The 21522-nt window shown below is 32.6% G+C and overlaps 2 protein-coding genes across 3 annotated transcripts; one reads left to right on the forward strand and one right to left on the reverse strand.

Annotated features, from left to right (window-relative positions):
* Positions 1 to 6179: 6179 nt before the first annotated feature.
* On the reverse strand, positions 6180 to 9047 carry LOC106402958 (probable 2-oxoglutarate-dependent dioxygenase SLC1). The gene is made up of 5 exons (XM_013843782.3): positions 8539 to 9047; positions 8179 to 8455; positions 7843 to 8090; positions 6910 to 7237; positions 6180 to 6497 (listed from the first exon to the last, which is right to left on the reverse strand). The coding sequence occupies exons 2-5, from the start codon at positions 8452 to 8454 to the stop codon at positions 6243 to 6245; spliced, it is 1107 nt and encodes a 368-aa protein (XP_013699236.1). The 5' UTR covers position 8455; positions 8539 to 9047; the 3' UTR covers positions 6180 to 6242.
* An 8354-nt stretch (positions 9048 to 17401) lies between these two features.
* On the forward strand, positions 17402 to 21058 carry LOC106402957 (E3 ubiquitin-protein ligase CHFR-like). Of its 2 annotated transcripts, none has more exons than XM_013843781.3 (14): positions 17402 to 17483; positions 17618 to 17768; positions 17837 to 17934; positions 18293 to 18354; positions 18439 to 18530; positions 18624 to 18747; positions 18844 to 18930; positions 19149 to 19242; positions 19585 to 19692; positions 19787 to 19887; positions 20172 to 20237; positions 20319 to 20406; positions 20528 to 20588; positions 20698 to 21058. In XM_013843781.3, the coding sequence occupies exons 1-14, from the start codon at positions 17468 to 17470 to the stop codon at positions 20894 to 20896; spliced, it is 1347 nt and encodes a 448-aa protein (XP_013699235.2). In that variant the 5' UTR covers positions 17402 to 17467; the 3' UTR covers positions 20897 to 21058. The 2 variants fall into 2 exon arrangements, with proteins under 2 accessions (XP_013699235.2, XP_013699234.2); XM_013843780.3 differs by having other exon boundaries at positions 17406 to 17543.
* The last annotated feature ends 464 nt before the right edge of the window (positions 21059 to 21522 follow it).

The raw sequence follows: 21522 nt of genomic DNA on the forward strand, positions 1-21522 counted from the left end.
TAATGCCTATGATGAGAAGCACACACTACTCTTAATTGAATATAAGGAGTTTTGTCTGGAAAGTTTTAACTTTGGCAAGTATGAGATACAGAGTATGGAGCCGTTTTGAACAGCAGTCAGTGGGGTTCTTGGTAAGCATGTGTTGTTTTATGTTATGTGTGAGTATTCACCGAGTTAGTTTAGGGTTCTAAGGTGTTGGATTCGTAAACTGAGCATAGATAAGTCATCTTAAGATTGTCTACATTCATATATGTTCTTATTGATTGCATTGAACTGATCACCTAGTGCATGAATTAGGGTTAATCGATTTAGCTAACCGTTGATTGATAACTTGATATGATTTGAATGAGCTTTGCATCTCTAGTCAGCGAGAGTAGATATTAGGGTGTGTTGTGAACATATCGGACTTGATCTCTAAAGCTTGCTAGCGCGTCTTGATCCAAACGAGAGTTTAGGCATCAAGACTGACCTGCAAAGGAATCGATACCACGAGAGTGGGTTGATTTAACTTGAGTGATCCGAGTTTAGACTTGTTATAAACTGAACTTGACTAATTGCTTGGTTCGCGAACTCTTTGCCTGAAAAGAAACCCTAGACTAACGCCTTTAATCAATTCGAAAACAACCTAATCTTGTTACTTGTTCCTTACGTTATTTACATCTTCTTAAAACTCTTACTTCGTTTTAGCTTAATTCTGATCCCATAAAGATAAAGTGTGAACTGATCCTCTGAAATTGAATCTAAACATATTACAACTACAGATAAAGATCCAATTTTAGTGTATCAAAAAGCTGGGTAAATGTTAGCTGGTATTTATACATGTGTGAGTTAGAGTGCCGTGAGAGTAAAGTGAAGGATATGGACTTCTATATAAACATTTATTATTGCATCAAACTTCCAGTGACATTTCTGAATTAACATTTTCTTTTTTTTCTACTAATTAAGAGAATACTTGAAGAAAAAAATCTCCAACTTCATGTAGTTCATATAAAATTCTAGAAGATAATTTCATAAAACACATGTTCAACACAAAAACAATCTGAAAAATATGAATTCTTACCGATACTTTTACGTAGAGGAAGAAGTATTTTAACTTTAAAAAAAAAAAAACTCCTTGTTTGTAGGTAGCAAATAAACATTTTTAAAGAAAAGAAATACCACTCAATCTAATCTAAAAGAATATATTATATAAAATTTTATGAAACAAAATATAATTTTACAAGCCTTGTATCTAGAAAGGATGTTTAAAAAATTATTAAATGAATCCGATGAAATAGTTTTTGGGACTATAAAGAAAGAATTTTCAAACCGACAAGCGAGCGAGTTGGAGGTACGGTGAAATTGTACGCCAAGATGGCGAATGATGCTTAACAAAACCATTACGAAATCAATTATTATATTTTTAATTTGCGTTGATTTTTAATGATAAAGACTGATAGTTTGACTCGTCGTCGAAGTAATATTTCTAATTTACAAAATCTGATCAAAGCAAAGCAAAACGCAGTCCCCGCTAAACTTCTTTACTCCATATTTGGCACTGGTATAGTGGTATGGTTTTATGAGAAATACATAGCCATATGTTCACTCATCTACATTTAAAAATATAATTTAAATTTTAGTTTGACTTGTTTTGAACGCTTAACAGTTGGCATCATAAACGATTAGGTTATAACAATATTATAATTAAAAAGTTTCAAAAAAATATATTATAATTAAACAGGGGTAATCTCCCATAATATGAAAAATGATTAGATGCAAATCATTTTGGACTTTTAGCCGCAACTGAACGACAAAGTTCTGTATATTTATTTAATGGACCAACAACATTAATAATAAGTTCAGTTTCGTTTATCATAAGCCCATAAAGACAAAGCAACTTACAAAACTAATCCGAACTGGTCGGTTTGAAGATGCTGAACCAATGAGAATTGAAGATGAATATTTGAGAACCGATAGGTTTAAAGATTACGAACCGAACCAAACTGGTTTCAATTCAATTTTCATACATCCGTTATACCGTGTAAATTAAATTTATACCAAATCATCCTAATGAAATTGCAAATCAAGATAAATATTTTTCCCCATTAGATGCTCATCCCTGCATATAGGAAAAAGCAAGTGCGTCGATATGCACTCATTTTCTGAATATTTAATCCGCATGTTTAACGAATATCATTGCCAAAAAACAACATATTTCCAAAGTTTTGGTTATAAATCTTAAAACCATACTCTAATATCACAATTGTAATTTTCATACATGATTTTTTTTCTTGACAACATCTTATATAATTATTGCATTTATGTGTTTTTCATTTTTGGACAATATATCTTATATCCACATTTTAGATAAGTTTTGTATACTTTGGTAACATTTTAGATTTTCTGTGAAATTTTACCAAGCAGAAGTTCAAACCTAGTTTTCAATTTGAAAGGATCCAAAAGAATAAAAAGAGAATTTGAGCATTTAATTATATATTTTATCAGACTATAACAAAAAAAAAGAAATTAAAGTAAGATCATTCGAGGTCTATGCGGGACATATGCATTAACGGATTATTTATTTATTTTATAGATATTTCATATTTATGTAAGGTAATTTAATTTAATTTGATGAATTATCCAAATTAGATAATAAACAAAAGATATAAGACAATTTCTTTTTTTTTTGTATTTATAATAACATTATTACTAACTTAACAGATTTAAAATTAATTTAGATCGATTTAAAACGATTCATACTGATTTAGAAAGGTTTAAACCAATTTAAGTCATATAAATCAGATTTTAAGAAAATCGTTTCGGCTAGGATTGATTTGCCACGTAGACCAATTTTTAGAACCATAATCAAAACTATGAAATATATCAACCATATGCAAAACATATATGGTCCAAAATATAATCTCAGAATCATAAACTCTCGTTACACTAATGATAGAAAAATAGAGATACTTGCTAAAAGAAAAATTAGAAAAAAATTAAGGATTATTATAGTTTGGGTAAGCAAGTATTACTGCCATTAAACATCAATACTAAGCAAGAGTGAGAGAGTAGTATGACATAAGATATTATTACTTCTTTCTCATTTTAAAAGCTCATCTTCACACTTGACAAACTATTTCTCTTCTTATTCATCAAGTTAATCTCTATCTTCTTACTTTCTTTTTTTCAATGATCTCTTCGTCTAGTCAAACTTTCTTTCATGGGCTAGACAAAATGATCACAATCCTCCCAATTGTGATCATTTCTCAAATTCACAACCAATTGATACCTTTGTGAAAAGCTCACAAGAGTGTAAGAAATCATTGGTGTTATTCCTCCATCAAACCAAGCGAAAAAGTTCATCATTGTTGACTATGAAATCTAGGTGAGCATAAAGATTCATCCATGCATGTTTACCATAAGTTTTGACTTTCTAAAATCTAATGAAACACATGATTTGTTAAGGAAAGAGTCATTATTACTACAAACGAGATTAATGTAGTGATGCAAGGGAATGAGCTACTTAAGCACTTCCATATAGTGGAACAACACAACAACATCTTCAAATCGAACATTTTCAAGCTTCGTTGTTGCAATTTGAGATTCTTTCAAAGCATTCAACATAAGTTTCAAGGTATTGAGTTTATGGTTGTTTGCTTGCATGTCAAGATTTTGCTTTGTGATTATGTTATGGAAAACCTTAGAGCAATTATTATAAACATTTGACTTATTGTTTTCATTTGATTGGTGTCGAGAACAATGCTCCAACACTAAATCCTAGTGAAAATGATGAACATGAGCTTGCTCTAAGGGTTGTTGGGGACAAAATTGCATTATATGGTTGTGGGTTCTATGGGAACCAAGACACCCTTCTAGACCAACAAGGAAGACGCTTTTACAAAGAATGTTTCATTGAAAGATTCATTGACTTCATATATGCTAATGCAAGGTCTCTTGTTATAAGTGTCATGAGATGATGACACCATTCATACGAACCCATTCTTAAGTTATAAACTACCTAACAAAATACTTATTTTGTTACACCAAAAAAATTGAATATCTAAATATTTGGGTTGATATGTTATCAGTGCAGATATTGGTCACAAGTCAAATTATTAAGATGACGGTAAAAAATACAAATAAAAAATGAAGGAATCCTTTAGTTCGGTAAGAAAATATTAATTATGTAGATCATAAAATCAATCAACAAATGAAAATGAAATTGAACTATGTCAAAGATGTTTTTTTAGTTTGTAAGACATTTTTCAAATAAAAACGAACAAAATTGTAAAATATTTTAGTTTTTGACAACTAATGCAATTGTGATTTCGTTAATATGATGTCGAAAACCTCATCAATATCTTTTCCATGACAAAGAAATATTAAAATTTTGTAACTTTATTTGATTTTGGTATAATTTGGTAACATTTTAGGATTTCTATGAGATTTTTCCAAATCAAAGTTTTCATTTTTAAAGCAAATATCCAAAATAATAAAAGCAAAATATGAGCATTTATATATTTTGTTAGAATGTAACAAAAAAAGGAAAGAACTTAAGTAAGATAAGTGTGCAAAGCTGAACAAAACAATGTAATACACCAATCATATATGAAAGATGAATAAGTCCAAAATATCTTCTTTAAAGCATAATCTCAAAAAGATATATATTGTTACAATGATTATCAAATATGAAAATGAAGCTAAAAATAACAAAGAAAAATCGAAGGATTATTTTAGTTTGGGTAAGCAAGAATTAATTATAGTTGATTAAAAATATTAACATTTGAGAGATTTTCTAATTAAATATAAATATAATTGATTGGAATTATGAGAATAAAAATGTGTGGGTACCTCCATTGCAAAGTCATTGGAAGCAAATTATCCTCACAAACCTAATGATTTTTTTTATTACATCATATAATAATTGCATTCTTGTGTGTTTTCAATTTAGGTCTCAGTGTACTGCATAATATATATAAATGAGGACATTTATATATACTTTAAAATATGATTCTGAAAATTGGTAGTTGCCGCATAGGAGACAATTTGGTCTTATCCAAAATGAATTTTTAACAAATGTGATTTATACGGCTCAAATCAGTTTAACTTGTTCTAAATTGGTTAAAATCAATTTAAATCAATCTAAAATTAGTCTAAATGCTTTAAATTAATTAATAATGTTATTACAAATCCATAAAATTATCTTCTTTTTTTTATATCTTAGTTTAATAATTCATCAAAATAATTTTATAATTAAAACTAAAAATTAAAATATCTTATTTAAAATAAATCAATAATTCATTAACGCCTAAGCTTCGTCTAGGCTTTGAATAATATGTTTAATAGCTAATCCTTTACAAAGCACCTAATTATGGCTTAGTGATTTGTTGAACATTGCTTTGAATAAATAAATAAATATATAGGTGTATATATATATATATATATGTATATGTATGTGTCCTCTTTAAAATAATAATTCTTTTTCTGGGTTTGTTTTATCGTAACAACTTTTACCTGTTTTAAAAGTATAAAATACCCTTTTGAAAAGAAAAAAATAAAAAACTCAAAACTTCTTATGTTTAGGAAATCAAGGATGATCAATTTTATAAATTTCAAAACGTATATGTAAGATGATGAATTTAACCGTGCTTAATTTATTATAAATAGTTAATGTTTATGACTCAGAAATTCTTTTAAAATCTGTCAAAACCCTTGATCATACATATTACTACTGATAGTTGTGAATTGAAAATCTAGTTGAAAAAAAGAAAGACAACGACTCTTTTAAAGACCTTATTTGATCGGCATGAACTATTTTTGGTGAGTCTAGTTAACTGAACTCTTATTTCCAACGAATTCCATCTGTCCGAGAATGTATTGTGGTCCATTTTATTTTCTTATTAGTGCAATGAGGAGAAAAGAGATATAGAAGTTTTAGGCCAACTAAAACTTCTTAAACCGGTAAACCAAGATCTGACTTGGCCACTTAACATGTATAAGCAAACCAATCAACTGGAATTCTTATTCGACTTCTTAGATTATCATAACAAGTGCTGTTAAAAAAAATATTATGTTGAACATGTAATTCGAGATTAATGTAGGAGACATTTTGTTCCGGTTTGGCTGGGTTTAGGTTACCCCCCCCCCCCCCCCCCCCCCATATGAAACAAAGCGAGACTTATATTATTTATCATCTTTTAACCATGATCCATACCACAATTAATCTAATTCACCTTAACGTTGAAGATGATCATATTTTTCGTTCACCTTATATGGTGAATCTTGCGTGATTCAAGAAAATTCTTCCACTTGGGTTCTCGAGAAGATATATACTGAAGAAAAGTGGCAAAATCGGTGTCCATATACTGTGGTGGATTATGCTTGTCGGTGAGTTTCGGCGAGGGCTTCACAACGGATGTCAAAGGGAAGCTATGCAGCGACGCAACTGATATCCTAGGCTTTGTGGAATTCACCAATACCCTATGTAACACGCTTTTGTACCTCCCGTTGCTAAATATCTACACAAATATGACAAAATTAGCCCAAACAAAACTGAAATAGCAGTGTCAAGGCTATATTAATTCATCTTTAGGGATATAGAAGTTTCCATACTTGTATCCGAATCAATATCCTTTCCAATATTTGTATACGAGGAATGCTTTATTATCTTTAAGATCGTAAAAGCATTTTTTTTAAGTGAAGGAATTTATTATTCCAATCAAAAATATATATTATTAAGCTTTGTTGTTAATTAGGCTAAGAGCGCTAACCCTTAAATTTAAGAAAATAATTGTCTTACAGATAAATAATTTTTGGAACATAAAAAGTGAAAATCAGTTCTCTTAAAAATGTATTTACTGAATGTAATTTCATAATTTGGTGAACTAAAAAAATATATAAGAAAGTTTTTATGAATAAGATGATTAATACCTCGAGATGATCACCAACGTTAACGACAAAGGAGCCAGGAATGGGATCAACAGTGACCCATTCGTCACGGTACATAATCTGAAGCCCTTCAACGTCGTCTTGCAGAAGAAGAGTCACGAAGCCGTAATCGGAGTGTGGTGGCATCCCCAGCGTCAGCTCCGGCTGTGGACACGGCGGATAACAGTTCACAACCACCAACTGACTACCTTCTTTCAACTCCTCGGCCGCCTTGTCTCCCTCACCGTCGATTTCAAGGCTCTCCAATATGGCTTTCACCATCAAATCGAACATCTCTTTCGTTTCTTTCGCGTAAATAGCCGCCAAACTCCTGTTTTCGTTTTTAAAATTTTATAAGTTTAGTTATAGGCTCATGTAATTATTTGTTTACAATATTTTATTAATGTTACGCGTGATATGTAACCCGTCACTGCTATAATAAATTGATAGTGATGTAGAAAGAAAAATAAGTTGTAACTTTCTAATATATTGGACCTTAATTTTCTTTGTTATTTTTTAATTGATATTTAGTAGTTCTTAGTTCCACCCATCTTTATAGATTCCCAAGCCGCTTACATATCTATTACAAAACTTATATCAAATAATACCATCGCTAACTTCTTTCTCAAAAAAAATAATACCATCGCTGACCCTATTAATTAATTGAGTATGCACTTTGTGACTAGAAGATTATAAAATGTGTCTAAAACTGCAATACCAAATATTTTTACTTTGACAGCTAATCTTTCTTCAGATGTATTTAAAATATTTTATAGAATCATATAGGTAAATATTGATTGAACTACCCGTTTAATACTTGAAACACGTGCTATATTTGTCTTTCTTGAAACTATATTTATTTTCAAGAAACAAAAAAAAATCAGCATAAGATTAATTAACTTTCCATTTATAGAATGTATATATGGGAAATCTCACCTGAAATCGGATGGAGAAGAAGGCCAATAAGGAAAATAATCAGGGAGAGGATGTGCAGAGAGTTTTAAGAAGTCCCTCCAGCAAAAGACATTGTCTTTGCTCTGGTTAAAACTCGTGCCGTACCGTACTGGAGCCGACATGTCCGAAGTCATGTACTTTGATCTCTCCTCGTATGGAAGCTCAAAGAATTTCTTACATACTTCTATCATGTTCCTGCTCACATCTCCCACCATTCCATGATTCACCACCTGTATGCCCATTAACATAGCTTACTTGTTTAGCAATCAAGTAATCTTTATAACAATCACTAACGTACTTTAGGGTTTGAGAACCAACCTGAAAGAATCCGTAGTTTTCGCAGGCCTCGGCTATGGTTCGTAGGACATGAGACCGATTAGGTCCAAGGAGCTCGGCGATATCTATGATGGGAAGCTTTAGGTTTTGTTTAGGTTTGATGAGCTTGTCGGGTTTTGTGAAGATGGGTCGGTCAGTTTCAGGCCATATATACTTGGTTGGCACTTTGGTCAGACCGTTGTCACAAAGATGTTTCACACCTCTTTGGTACTTCTTGTTCTCTTCTTCCACCACCAGAGCTATCATTGACGGCGACATTCTACGTATATCCATCATGAAATCAATTAATATGTACAAAGAACTTATTAAAGAACGGAAACTCAAGAGATGTATGTAATTTACCTGGTGGATCTTGATTTTATATGTGTTTGTGTATATGTAAATGTGAAGAATCGATCGATGTTTCAGGACTTGGTAATTAAGTTGTGGTGGGTTTTTCATGTTGGTAGGTAGAGGTATTTATATATACGTGTTTGATGATGCGACGTTGAAATGAATAGTCGAGAATTGATACTTTGACGAGCAAAACCAGCTTTGGTATTGTTCTCAGTCAAATTTTTGGAGACCGACCTCTTCTTCTTAACTCGTCTCCTTACCAGCAAATCGTTGACATATTATTAGTATCATTATTCTATAGTTTTTGGCAATAAGACCACGAGATGGTAGGGTCTAACTGGCAAGAATATTAAATATATTTGAAAATGATACAGAAATAATTATTATTAGTGTCTTTTTCAAAAACAAAAAATAATAATAATTTTTTTTTAACTTAATAATTATTATTAGTATTATTAAAAGTCTACATAGTTTGCGTTGTTGGAGATACCTTATGTACTTTTACGCACACAACAAAAAAAGGCTTGAAATGTTTTGTTTTCTTTGGCTAAAATTTGGTTGAAAATTTTTGTTTAAAGAGAAAAATACAATTTATATATAATGTTTGATATTAATAAAACAAGGGATATTTATATGGGATTTTTGCCAAAACTAACTCACAACTTGATTTTAACCCCAAACTTATACCCAAACTCGAATCAAATGCAAAACTAACCTAAAAGCCTAGTGAAATTACAGCTCAGCCCCTTGTGACCAAACAAAAAAACAGAAGTCATTTTTACGAATATAGCCCTAGTAAGTCGTCTGAGTCGTCTGAGATGTTGGAAGTCGTCTGGTACCGGTTTATTTTAAAAATAATTTATAAATCTTGTAAAAAAATATTTTGATGCGTGAAAAATAAAAATCAAATAATTATAAACAGTTTTAAGTGATATAAATTAAGATATGATAAAATTGATTTGTTTTGAAGATAGATGAGTGGAAGTAGTGAATCATGAAATACTTTGGTTTAGGAGTTTGGCAAACATATGTTGTAGTATTGTATGTATTGTTAGGGTTAGATTTTGGAAAACTAAAATGTTTTTTTCAAAAATTAGTTTTCACCTATATGTGTTTATTTATGTGTATAGTAAACACTTTTCAAGTTTGATTTGATTTTATGAAGTCTTTAATTAGATAATGAAGTCTTTAATTAGATAATTAAGTTTAAGAGTTATGTTTAGGGTGTGGACGACTTATATTTCAGTCGTCTGTTGAATAATTTACTCGGACGACGTATATTTTAGTCGTCTGTTGAATAATTTACTCGGACGACTTACATTTCAGTCGTCTGGTGAAGAAATTAAAACAGATGACTTACATGTAAGTCGTCCAAATATTCCCGCCTAAATTTTTTTTAACAAATTATTTTCCCGCTTAAATAATTTAAACCATACGACTTACTTGTAAGTCGTCTGGAAAGTCTTCTATTTTAGTTTCCGCTAAAAATATTTAATTTCCCGCTAAAGATATTAAACTCTTCTGGACGACTTACATGTAAGTCGTCTGTTTTAATTTCTTCACCAGACGACTGAAATGTAAGTCGTCCAGGAAGTCGTCTGAGTAAAAAATATTTAATCTAATTGGAATTTTTTGTCTCCCTATATAAAGAAAAATTTACACATTCTCTCTCCTCCTCTCAAATTGCTGTAACAAAAATGTAATGTTCATCATTCTAAAACTCTCCAACCTCTCTCTAATCTCTTTGACTTGAAAACACCAAACTTTATATGAATTTTTCAGTTTTGTCTCATGTATTTCTTACTAATCTATCTCTTTTACAGCTTTTTAATCAAATGGTACTCATCTTCCATTAATTTAAAGGTAAATCTATTAATTTTAGATATGTATTTTTGTGTGTTCTATAAATGTAGATTTATCTAATCTTCCACTCATTTTCTCTATTTTTAACTCATTTGAACGTTTTTGGATATGCAGGTTTTTTAGATCTGGATTTGATATGCAGGTTTTTCAGATCTGGAAGACTTCTTGGACGATTTACCTGTTAGTCGTCTGGAAGTCGTCTGGAAGTCGTCTGGACTTCTTGGAAGTCTTCTGACAAAGTCGTCTGGACTTCCAGGAAGTCGTCTGGACTTCCAGGAAGTCGTTTGGACTTCCAGGAAGTCGTCTGGACTTCAGGGAAGTCGTCTGGACTTCCAGGAAGTCGTCTGAACTTCATGGAAGTCTTCTGACGAAGTCTCCCTTTCATAATAGATCTGAGCGTTTTGGTAAGTTCTTATGTCTGATTTTTCTTCATTTGGGAACTTCTTGTTGTATAAAGTTCTTACTTTTTTCTCAAACTAAAACTCTCCAAACCCACTCTAATCTCTTTGACTTGAAAACACCAAACTTTATATGAATTTTCCAGTTTTGTCTCATGTCTTTCTTACTAATCTATCTTTTTTGCAGGTTTTTAATTAGATGGTACTCATCTTCCACTAATTTAAAGGTAGATCTATTATTTTTAGATATGTATTTTTGTGTGTTCTGTAAAGGTAGATTTATTTAATCTTTCACTCATTTTTTCTGTTTTTAAGCCATTTGAACGTTTTTGGATATGCAGGTTTTTCAGATCTGGATTTAATATGCAGGTTTTTCACATCTGGAAGACTTCTGGGACGACTTACCTGTTAGTCGTCTGGAAGTCGTCTGGAAGTCGTCTGGACTTCTTGGAAGTCTTCTGACAAAGTCGTCTGGACTTCCTGTAAAGTCGTCTGGACTTCCTGTAAAGTCGTCTGGACTTCCTGTAAAGTCGTCTGGACTTCCTGTAAAGTCGTCTGGAAGTCGTCTGAACTTCCTAAAAGTCTTCTGACAAAGTCGTCTGAACTTCTTGGAAGTCGTCTGGACTTCTTAGAAGTCGTCTGGACTTCTTAAAAGTCGTGTGGTCTTGTCTACTCAAGTGGAATCCAAGCTTGTCTTTGTAGAGGAATGATCTATAATAGTTTTGTTTGTGGTCTGTTTTGTGAATTGCATGTCTACTCTTTTAGTTGTGAATTTTTTGTAAAATCAGTAATAATGTTTTCCAAGATGTATTAAATGTGCTAACAATGTGTTTACACATTTACAAATCAATGAAATAATAGACTTCAGTAGCCTTTTTCTTATCTTTGGATCTCTCATATGCAATAATAAACTCCAATGACCTTTTTCTCATCTTAATAAACAAGAATGTTGGTAGCTTTATATTGATACAACATTTTAAGAAGTATTTTAACCCTTCTTCCAACTCATAACAATAGTCATTATTATTGTCTATAACAATAATACTTAAGAGATGAAAACAAACAATAGTAACTAGTCAAAGCATATCATATTTTATTATAAGTTTGCGTTGAAAAACTTAGTCAAATTAGTAAAACTAAGGGAGAGAACATATTTTGTAAATATGAGTTTTACATATCTTGAAGTTACTTATCACTCTTAAAAATACAAGTTATTCAAAAACTAACGTAGAAGCTAGCGGAGAAGACGCGGACGACTTCAATCTAAGTTGTCCAAACGACTAAACTATACGTCGTCTGGTCAACACAGAGGTTATTTTTGCAATTGACTTTGAAATCTGTTATTTCGGACGACTGAAAAATAAGTCGTCTACTATTTTTTGGCTAAAAAAAAAACTCCAAAAAAGCTAGACGACTTACATTTCAGTCGTCATAGGTTAGTTTTGCATTTGACTGGATAATTTCAGAAGTTTGACTTTTCTGGAAGACTTACATTTCAGTCGTCTAGTGAAAATTAAAATAATAATATTTTTTTAAAAGTAGACGACTTACAGTTAAGTCGTCATAGGTTAGTTTTGCAATTGAAAAAAAAAACTTCAAGATTTAATTATATACAGACGACTTATAATTCAGTCGTCCACGAGACGACTGAAATGTAAGTCGTCCAGGATTTACGAGGTTTGACCAGAATCTCAGAAAAAAATCCTGGACGACTTACAAGTAAGTCGTCTCGTGGACGACTGAAGTATAAGTCGTCTGTGTATAATTAAATTTTGAATTTTTTTTTTCAATTACAAAACTAACCTATGACGACTTAACTATAAGCCGTCTACTTTTAAAAAAATATTATTATTTTAATTTTCGCCAGACGACTGAAATGTATGTCGTCTGGGGAAGTCAAACTTCTGAAATTATCCAGTCAAATGCAAAACTAACCTATGACGACTGAAATGTAAGTCGTCTAGGTTCTTTGAATTTTTTTTTGAAACCAAACAAAAACAGACGACTTAACTTTCAGTCGTCTCAGGTTACAGATTTCAAAGTCAATTGCAAAAATAACCTCTGCGTTGACCAGACGACTTCCAGGTAAGTTGTCTACAGCCAGACGACTTCCCAAGTAAGTCGTCTGACGAACAGATCTGGAAAAAAACTCGATGTCATACCTTAAATTGGTGAGATAAGTTCCTTAGCATACATAAGGCTTCTCCAAGCACACAGAATCACAAACGAAAGTAACCCACCCAGAATCGTTAGCTTCTATGACTCTATGAACCATAAAAAATTTAGAATCAAAATCTTGGGTTTTTTTAGCTCATTGTGGAGAGAAAGTGAGAGATATGTTGTGTTTAGTTCACAAGAATGGAAAAAGAAGAAGGGTAAATCGATTTTGGGAGCATTAAGAGCTTCAAATTGGTTTTTCATGGTGGTTGTGGTATTGATGACAATGGCAATCTTGTAATTACTTGAAGATGATGAGGGTGAGAGAGTAAAAATGTCATTTTCGAAAAAAAAAGAAAAAAAAATTAATGGCATTTTCGTAAATTATATGAACTTGTGGGGTGAATAGGGCAAAACCAATTTAAAAAAAAAAAGGAGGTTAGTTTTGTGTTTGACTTTAAGTTATAGGTCAATTCTGCAAAAAGCCCATATGACATTTACTAAATATTTTGACCATTGAAAAAAATAAAAAATAAACCCGCGCTTTGAAAGCGCGGATCAAAATCTAGTTATAGTCTTAAAAACACTGCTGGACTGAAAATAATAACTACATGTTGAAATTATAAGTTTTTCCTTTTTTGAACAATATAAGTTTTTCATATGCTAGTCCATTTCTACTTTTTGAGCTATGAGAGATTTTACACTTGGTTGAATAAGAAAAGTTGCTAACTAGATGTTCTTGTCATATACAAGGAAGATATAAAATGTTCAATAAGGGAAATAATAAATATATAATTATATATAATGTATTTCGACGAATGCCCCAAATATATAAGTTGATTAGTTTCATCGAGGGATCCCATGCCTGTTGATTAAGAACAAATAACAATACGTAGTTAAGATAATACAGAAGTCAGCATGCAAGCCCTATCTCGATTTAATATGAAAGATTGTTTAAAGTAATTTTTCCATCCAATGAAGACCTTCACAATAGTTTACATCGATCAGGAAAAAAAAATCTGATTTAACTATATTATGTGTGAGAATATGATAGATATGGGATATTTTATGGAAGTCAAACAACAACATCTTCTACAATATTGGTTGGCTTTTACGAAATCCACGTCAAATCTATGAAAGGGCACGTAGTTAACTCAACTATTGGACGTAAGATTAAGCCATAAAGGGCCCCTGATGTGTTATTATTTATTTTCTTAAAGACAATTTTAATAATTAAAATTTCGTTTTTACTACTTTTTCTTTTGTTTAGCAAAATTATATGTAATAAGTATTAACCTTGACAACTTAATGTAGTTTAAGTCGGACTAAACCAACGAACCACAAGTTTTTCTTGAACTATTGGGGAAAATTTTTATAGTGACCATTCCCACCGTAAAACGGTTCATATTTAGTTATTGTTCAGATTTACGGTTTAGTATACACTATTTGTCCTTACGTATATGAAACAGTCTTTATTTGAAAAGGTTTTAATACCACGATGACAGAATCCTTGACATATCCGTGAGAAGGAAGTACCGCATGGATATAATCACTTCTCAACATTTATAAATCACGGCAAACCTTTTAATCACAGATGACTGCATGTTACTTATGCCCGATAGTGGATTTTAAATGCTTGTATTTAATTTGAGGAACTCAAATTGATCTATAGATTTGAAGTTTGTTAAACACATCATTTCATGGACTGGAAAGAAAAATAAACATCGACCGACTTAGTTAACGATTGTTTAGTGTTTAGTCCTCATCATACGAGTCTAATCGAGTGACAACTACATCAAATAAATGATGGAGTCCAGAAACCAGGATATGAAGGTTAAGTTGTTAAAATAAAATTAAACTAAATTTTAACTGGAACCTTTCACTCTTGATAAAGAGTTCACAGCTGTGAGTACCGCCATCTTGATTCGAGTCTAGCCATCTGTGACGTTTTATATAGTAAGAAAACGTGGATTTTGCAAGTTTCGTAGTGATTAGTCCTTGTACCTAAAACTATTTCGAAATCATACCATGGTTATCAAAAAAAATTAAGCTATACTTTAGCGTGCGTTGGCAAAATAAATAATTTAGAAGACGGTTACTAAAACTTGCGAAGTCAAAGACAAAAGTATCTGCATGCATTTCGTCTTTTTCCTCTCCATTCGTTGCATTGGTTTTGTAGGACATGTCATGTTCTCTATTTCTTTATATTCTGTGGATCATTCCGCATTAAACTTTTTGCTTTTCGCACAGAAGAAAATCAGTTGACGGACGAAAAAGGGAGGAAAATTCATTTTTTCACGACAAAAGTTTTTTTTTTTATTTTTGTTGAGAAACATGGGTTTCTGTTTTATACTGAACTTTATGAAAACAATGTTCTTTTTTGTTTTTCTTTTTGAGAAAAACAGTGTTCTTTTTTTGTTCAACACTGTTTTAGTTGTCAATATTTTACACACACGAGGCATTCAATTTTCTGAAGAGAAAAAAACAATGTCTTGTGCCAAATGTTAAACTAAAAATCTGAAGCGGCATAATAAGAGAAAAATGAGAATATATAATTACGTGATAGTTATCTCAAATATTTTTAAAATGTTATGAGATATTGACACGATAATTTTATGTGAAATTAATGAAAGAGTAGGTATAAGAGAAATTGTATTAAATTATTGCACATTGCGACTTAGCAGCCTTCAGTTTATCATAAAATAGTCCGTGGACCTTTCCAAGTCTTGTCTAATAACAATTGCCCAAGTCAAAAGATAAAATCGTATATAGTTGTTTTAATAATTATGCATAAAGTCAAACAATATAAAACCTACAAGAGTTATGAGGACATATTGCTGACGAGCAGTTGCCAGTTGCATCTGTAACGTTACTCAAACTAACTTATTAAGGTGACAAGACACGAAACTAACAAATTTCACGTTTTAAACTTTGCTTTCAAGTTTCAACTATTTATGTTGGCGCCATCGTAAACAAATGATACTCGGCAGTCAAATTTAATCTAGAGATACTTGAATTTCCCTAACGGTAAATAATTTGTACTACACAGTACACACTGAAAAGTTGCAACTATTTTCATGGATTTTATTCAACTTCATCGATTGCTGTATAAGTAATTTAGTTAATCAAGTATCTAAACCAGCGCAAGAGAATTATTTTGTCCAAAATGATTATTGGTAACGATCATGGTATTTGCTTTGTGTATCTGATATCAATTTTTATAGAAGATTGAGTTTTTGGAAAATGGATTTACTCATGTACACGTCTTGCAAAATATTTTGATAGTGTTCGAAAGTAGGATTGTGTTAAAACTTAAAGGAGACTTGGTCATCTAAACTTCCGCGGTGTTAACGTTACTAATTTGATTGTAGGCTTGTAGCTAACTCAGCAGCATGCTGTTTGGAATAGTCAAAGAGCTGACCGTTGAAAGCCGACAAGGTCTCCTATGATTCGACGAATGTTCTAAAGATTTAGCCATGTCCGTAAAAGGAAATAGTACATGAGTTGTACTATATATGTCGTCCCTACGTGCTCTTTCTTTTATCTGTCCAGCTCCTCACCAGGAAATTGTGGTTTGTTGTTATAAAGTTTTTTTTTTTTGGGTTTGTTTAAGAAGGTCAACGTTACAACGTAATCTCACTGTTGTATACTTAAAAAAAAATAAACAATAAAGTTATGTAGAAGAAATATATATGTCGACAAAAGTAAAAACATAAGAACATGTTAAACCACGTTTTTTTGTTGTTGCATGTACAGCTGCAACATGTGATGATCAAAAGATCGGGTCCGAACTAATTAAAATCATAACTGAACAATTCATATATAACATGTTGTTTTCCAATAATCAAACATAAATATATATATATATATATATATATTTCTATGTAATAACTACATATATGAATATATTTTCATAGTACTTTTGATGATTTTGCATTATTTCATACATATTTTAAACACTAAAAACTAGTGTTGTTTTACTTTTAGAAAGTAAGCTAAAATAATCAAAAACGTATATATCTAATACTACCTCCGTTCCCGAAAGTAAGATGTTTTAGGTTTTTTTCTTGTTCCACAAAGATAGATTTTCTATATTGTTAAGGTATTTTTTTATACTTTTGAGGAACATTAATTGAGAATATTTGAATTGATTAAATTTCATTGGTGGAAAGTTATTGGAAAGTGTATAATAAAGTAAAAAATAAATTAAATTATAAACATTTATTAAATTCTTAATAAGCGTGCGTACTGTATAAAATCTTATTTTCAGGAACAGAGGGAGTATAGTTTGGTAGTTTGTTCGAGTAGGTCGAAGAGACTCGCTTAGAAGGCCAGAAGCTGTGTGTATAATCTACATCATGGGCTGAATATAACTGACGCTAGTAAAAGCCCATACGTCTATAAAGGCCCATAACCGAAACGGTTATACGAAGAAACAAAAAAGTTCACTCCTTTGACGATAGAAAAACAAAAAATAGGAGTCGTCGTCCTCTGAAAGCTTTCGAAAGTGAACTCCGATGACGACGGAATCAGGTCAATCCTCTCGTTCTAAACCCTCCGATGATTATGATGATGAAGCATGGGCCAAACTGGGTCTGCCCTTTTTCTCCCCTCCCTTTGTTTATCGAATGTCCATTGACCTTTAAAGTTTCTCTTTTTTTTCGCAGTTCCGTTGGACACTAGATTCTCTGACATCAAGATTAGGTGTGGTGATATGGTGATATGCTCCGAGATTAAACCATCTTCCTCAGAAAGACATGAATGGTGCAGAATCACTAAGAACTTGGGTCAAGGCTCTGCCACTTTACATAACAAAAGGTTTAGTCTTTTTAATGTTTTCTTTGTTTCTCTCTGCATTTTTGGTAACTTGCTTTGCTTTTGTTTAGTTCGGATGCTATACTTGTTGACGAGGCTCTCATCCCCAAAGATGGTGCTGTTGATATCATCTCTGGTTCCGAAATTGTTCCTGGCCCTGGAGGACAAGGTTCGACCTTCCTTACATCTTAATATCTCTGAGTTAGTTTATTTCTTAAAGCAAGACTTTTTTTTTTGTTTTCATTTGGAATTGGTATGGTTAATAAAATGAATTGTATCTATAAAGTAATTGCTACGGTTTAGTTTATAGGAAACCCTTTGGTTGATGGCTAATAGAGTAGGTTAAATATATGGATATGGTACTATTGCTATACAAATGTTTATCATTGAACTAACTAGTTCTGAGCCTCTGATAATGAAAGCTATAGTTGCAGATTTTATTTCAAGTTACTGTTTGTGTCTTCTGTATTTTAGGTTACTTTTAAGAAGACAAGAAACTTCGAGATATAATTAATTCAATTTTGTAGGTTACTTGCAGTACAGATTTACGGTAATGCCTGCTCCAGATTCAAGATCCCAGCTACTTAAGGTGCTCTATTATTATTATCTCATAGTCCATAACTCTAGATTCTTTGAAGTTTCTTATTCGGTCTCTTTGGTTTTTGCTTTTCAGATCTCCATAGATCCTGACCACGCCAAATGCAGTATCTGCTTAAACGTGTGGCATGATGTTGTCACAGCTGCGCCTTGCCTTCATAATTTCTGGTCTGCCCATTCGTTGGACTTGTGCAGTTCTCATCCGAGATTGAAAAAAAATATATTGGTAGGTAACTGATGGTTGATGTGTTCTGCCTGCAGTAATGGCTGTTTCTCAGAATGGATGCGGAGATCTGAGGCGAGACATCAGCATGTGCTGTGTCCACAGTGCAGAACAACTGTACAGTTTGTTGGGAGGAATCATTTTCTGCAAAACATACAAGAGGTAGAATTGTCTGTTCACTTGCATATGACTATACTCTTGTTCTTCATATATGCTTCTTGAGCTTTTTGGTGACTATATCAGAGACTGTTATGTTAGGATATATTGAAAGCGGATACCGGACTGAGGCGGCCAGCTGAAGATCTCGCAGTGTTAGACTCATCTTCATCAATACAATCGAATCTTGTAAGTATTTGCTGCAATGTCTTCTATTAAGTAACTGATTCTGTAAATATATAAAGCATTAGTCATCAAGATGATTTGTCTTGCATCACTTAGTGATGTATATCACTAAGGAATCATTACCGTTACTTAAACACGTTGAACGTATTTTTGTGCAATTAGTTATGAGTTATACATACCTTCCATGCTGTCTTAAATACTACAATTTACATACGTTTTAGATCATTGGGAGTAAGAGAAAACGTCGTTTCAGTACATTAGTCTCGCCCACAGTTGAAGAAAGAGATAGCTTGCGTTTGCAATGTCCACAATGTGGTAATATATTTTATCTTGATGCTTGCTTGTTATATTTTTCACTGTAGAGAAAAACTTAATATTTGTCTTTCATAGAAATCTTACCACATTGCTAAAAACTGTGGATGCAAAGGAACTTTGAGACTAGAATTTGAAATTCATTTTCAGAACTATCTTCTTACTATCCTCTTGGATAAGTTGATTCAAAAGTATGCCCAAAGTAAACTGGTTCTAGTCGTACAAAAGAATTAATGTATTTGGGGGAAAAGGAAATAAAAAAAAGATGAGGACTAGAGGTATCATAGTACAATGATATCATTGATGGATTGGTTTGTTCTTTTGCGCCAATGGCTCTATTGTCAGTTGCTACGATTGGTGGCTATCGATGTGAACGACATGGTGCACACCTGCAATGCCACCTGTGTAGAGGAATGATGCCTAATAGAACCAATATTCAAGTGCCGTTACACTGTAAGTGGCAGTAGTACATGCTTCTTTAGTGTGCATTATTTAAGTTCATTGCTGTTGTTGCTTTCACTTTCTCAGCTAAGAAAGTTTATTGCAGGCATGGGATGTGATAGGCCGTTTTGTGGTGCTTATTGGAGTTCCCAAAATGTTACACATGGTGAATCTACTCCAGTCTGCAATCCGGAAACTTTCAGACCTGTAGGTTAAGCTATGATCTAATCAAAAGTGTTCATTGTTTTCTATTATTAAGGCATGTTGGTATATACTGTTTGCTATATAAGACTATAATAGTTTTCGTTAAGAAAAGTCTCTCTTTGAACTTTGGCTCTCTGTTATGTATGATAGCTTTTCTTTTCCATCTTTGAGGTATTGCAACAATAATAGTTTGCACTGTGGTTAGAATGGCTATGATCCAAAGATGGTTTTGTGTATTTGCTATTCTCTTTTTTTTTTTTTAATTATTTTCTTACTAATATTTGCAGATCTCGGAACGCACAGCTACAAGGATTCCCTTCCTAACCCATGAAATGAATCGCCATGAACAAGATGTAACGAACTACTGAGTATTGATATCTCTCTTCTTCTTTTTTTTCCTTTCTTTTGTGACATTCTCTGTGTGTTTTCTGTAGATAACACAAAGATGCATTGCTAAGATGGGAAGAACCGTGCAGGATGTTGTAGCTGAGTGGTTCAGTCTTTTCAACGATAGACAAATCGGTAAAATCTTAATATCAATTATTAACCGTGCAAAATCGTTTAACAAAACCACAAAATTAAAACCTATCCTTTGCCCTTTTTATGTCTATATATCTAGTTTTAATGATGTCTTTGTATGCAGACCGCTCTCGAATGCCACTCAATCATGCTGAGACAATAACTACATCAACACATGTCTGCAAGTAAGTTACTAGTCTAGTGTGGAGACTCTTCCGTCTCAAAATTGCATGGTTTGAAACATAGTTGATTTCTTCCTACTGGTGATGATAAGATTGTTATTGTACATTGCAGTGAGTGTTATGATAAGCTGGTGGGGTTCCTTTTATACTGGTTCCGGGTAACGCTTATCGTAGATTATTTTCCAGCTGATGCAGCAGCGAGAGAAAATTGTTGGTACGGGTACGCGTGTAGGACACAGCACCACAACGAAGAACATGCTCGTAAACGTAACCATGTGTGTCGTCCTACTAGAGGGAACCATCCCTCTTAGTCCGCATTACATTGTTTCTCTTCTTGTTTTGTATGAACATGCTCGTCACAGCTTTTTGGTTATATTTGGTGCATATTCTCTGTACGAACGCAACAAAACTACATTAAGAAATATCGACTTGTGGAAGTTTAAGTGCATTCTGTTCACATGTACGCATGCTTAGACATAATCGAACACCACAAACAAATCAAAATCTTCAAAATCGAACAACATGAATCAGAAGCTTAACCTTTCGATTGGAGGAGAGCCACCGAGATAGTTGTCTGTCGCCGTCGTGCTTGACAGCAACTGAGATACATAATCGACAAGACAAACAAAAAAAAAACATGCAAAATTGATCAGAAAAGGAACATGCATAATCTAAATACATGCATATTTGAACCACACAACAGTCGCTTTACCTTCGAGGAGAGACATCGGGAGGGAGTTCTGTCGCCGTCGAGGGAAGAGCCACCGAGAGAAAGAGAGAAACCAGAGATCCACTGATGGAAAGAGAAGTCATCGTCGAGGGAGAGAAACCAGAGAAAGAGTCGAGAGAGACACCGAAAGAGAGAGAAACCGAGAGCCACACAGAGAGAGAGAAACCAGAGAGTCACCGATGGGAGGAGAAGTCGCCGTCGACAGAG

Source organism: Brassica napus, chromosome C4 (assembly GCF_020379485.1).
Source record: "Brassica napus cultivar Da-Ae chromosome C4, Da-Ae, whole genome shotgun sequence".
In the NCBI taxonomy this organism is placed as follows: domain Eukaryota; kingdom Viridiplantae; phylum Streptophyta; class Magnoliopsida; order Brassicales; family Brassicaceae; genus Brassica; species Brassica napus.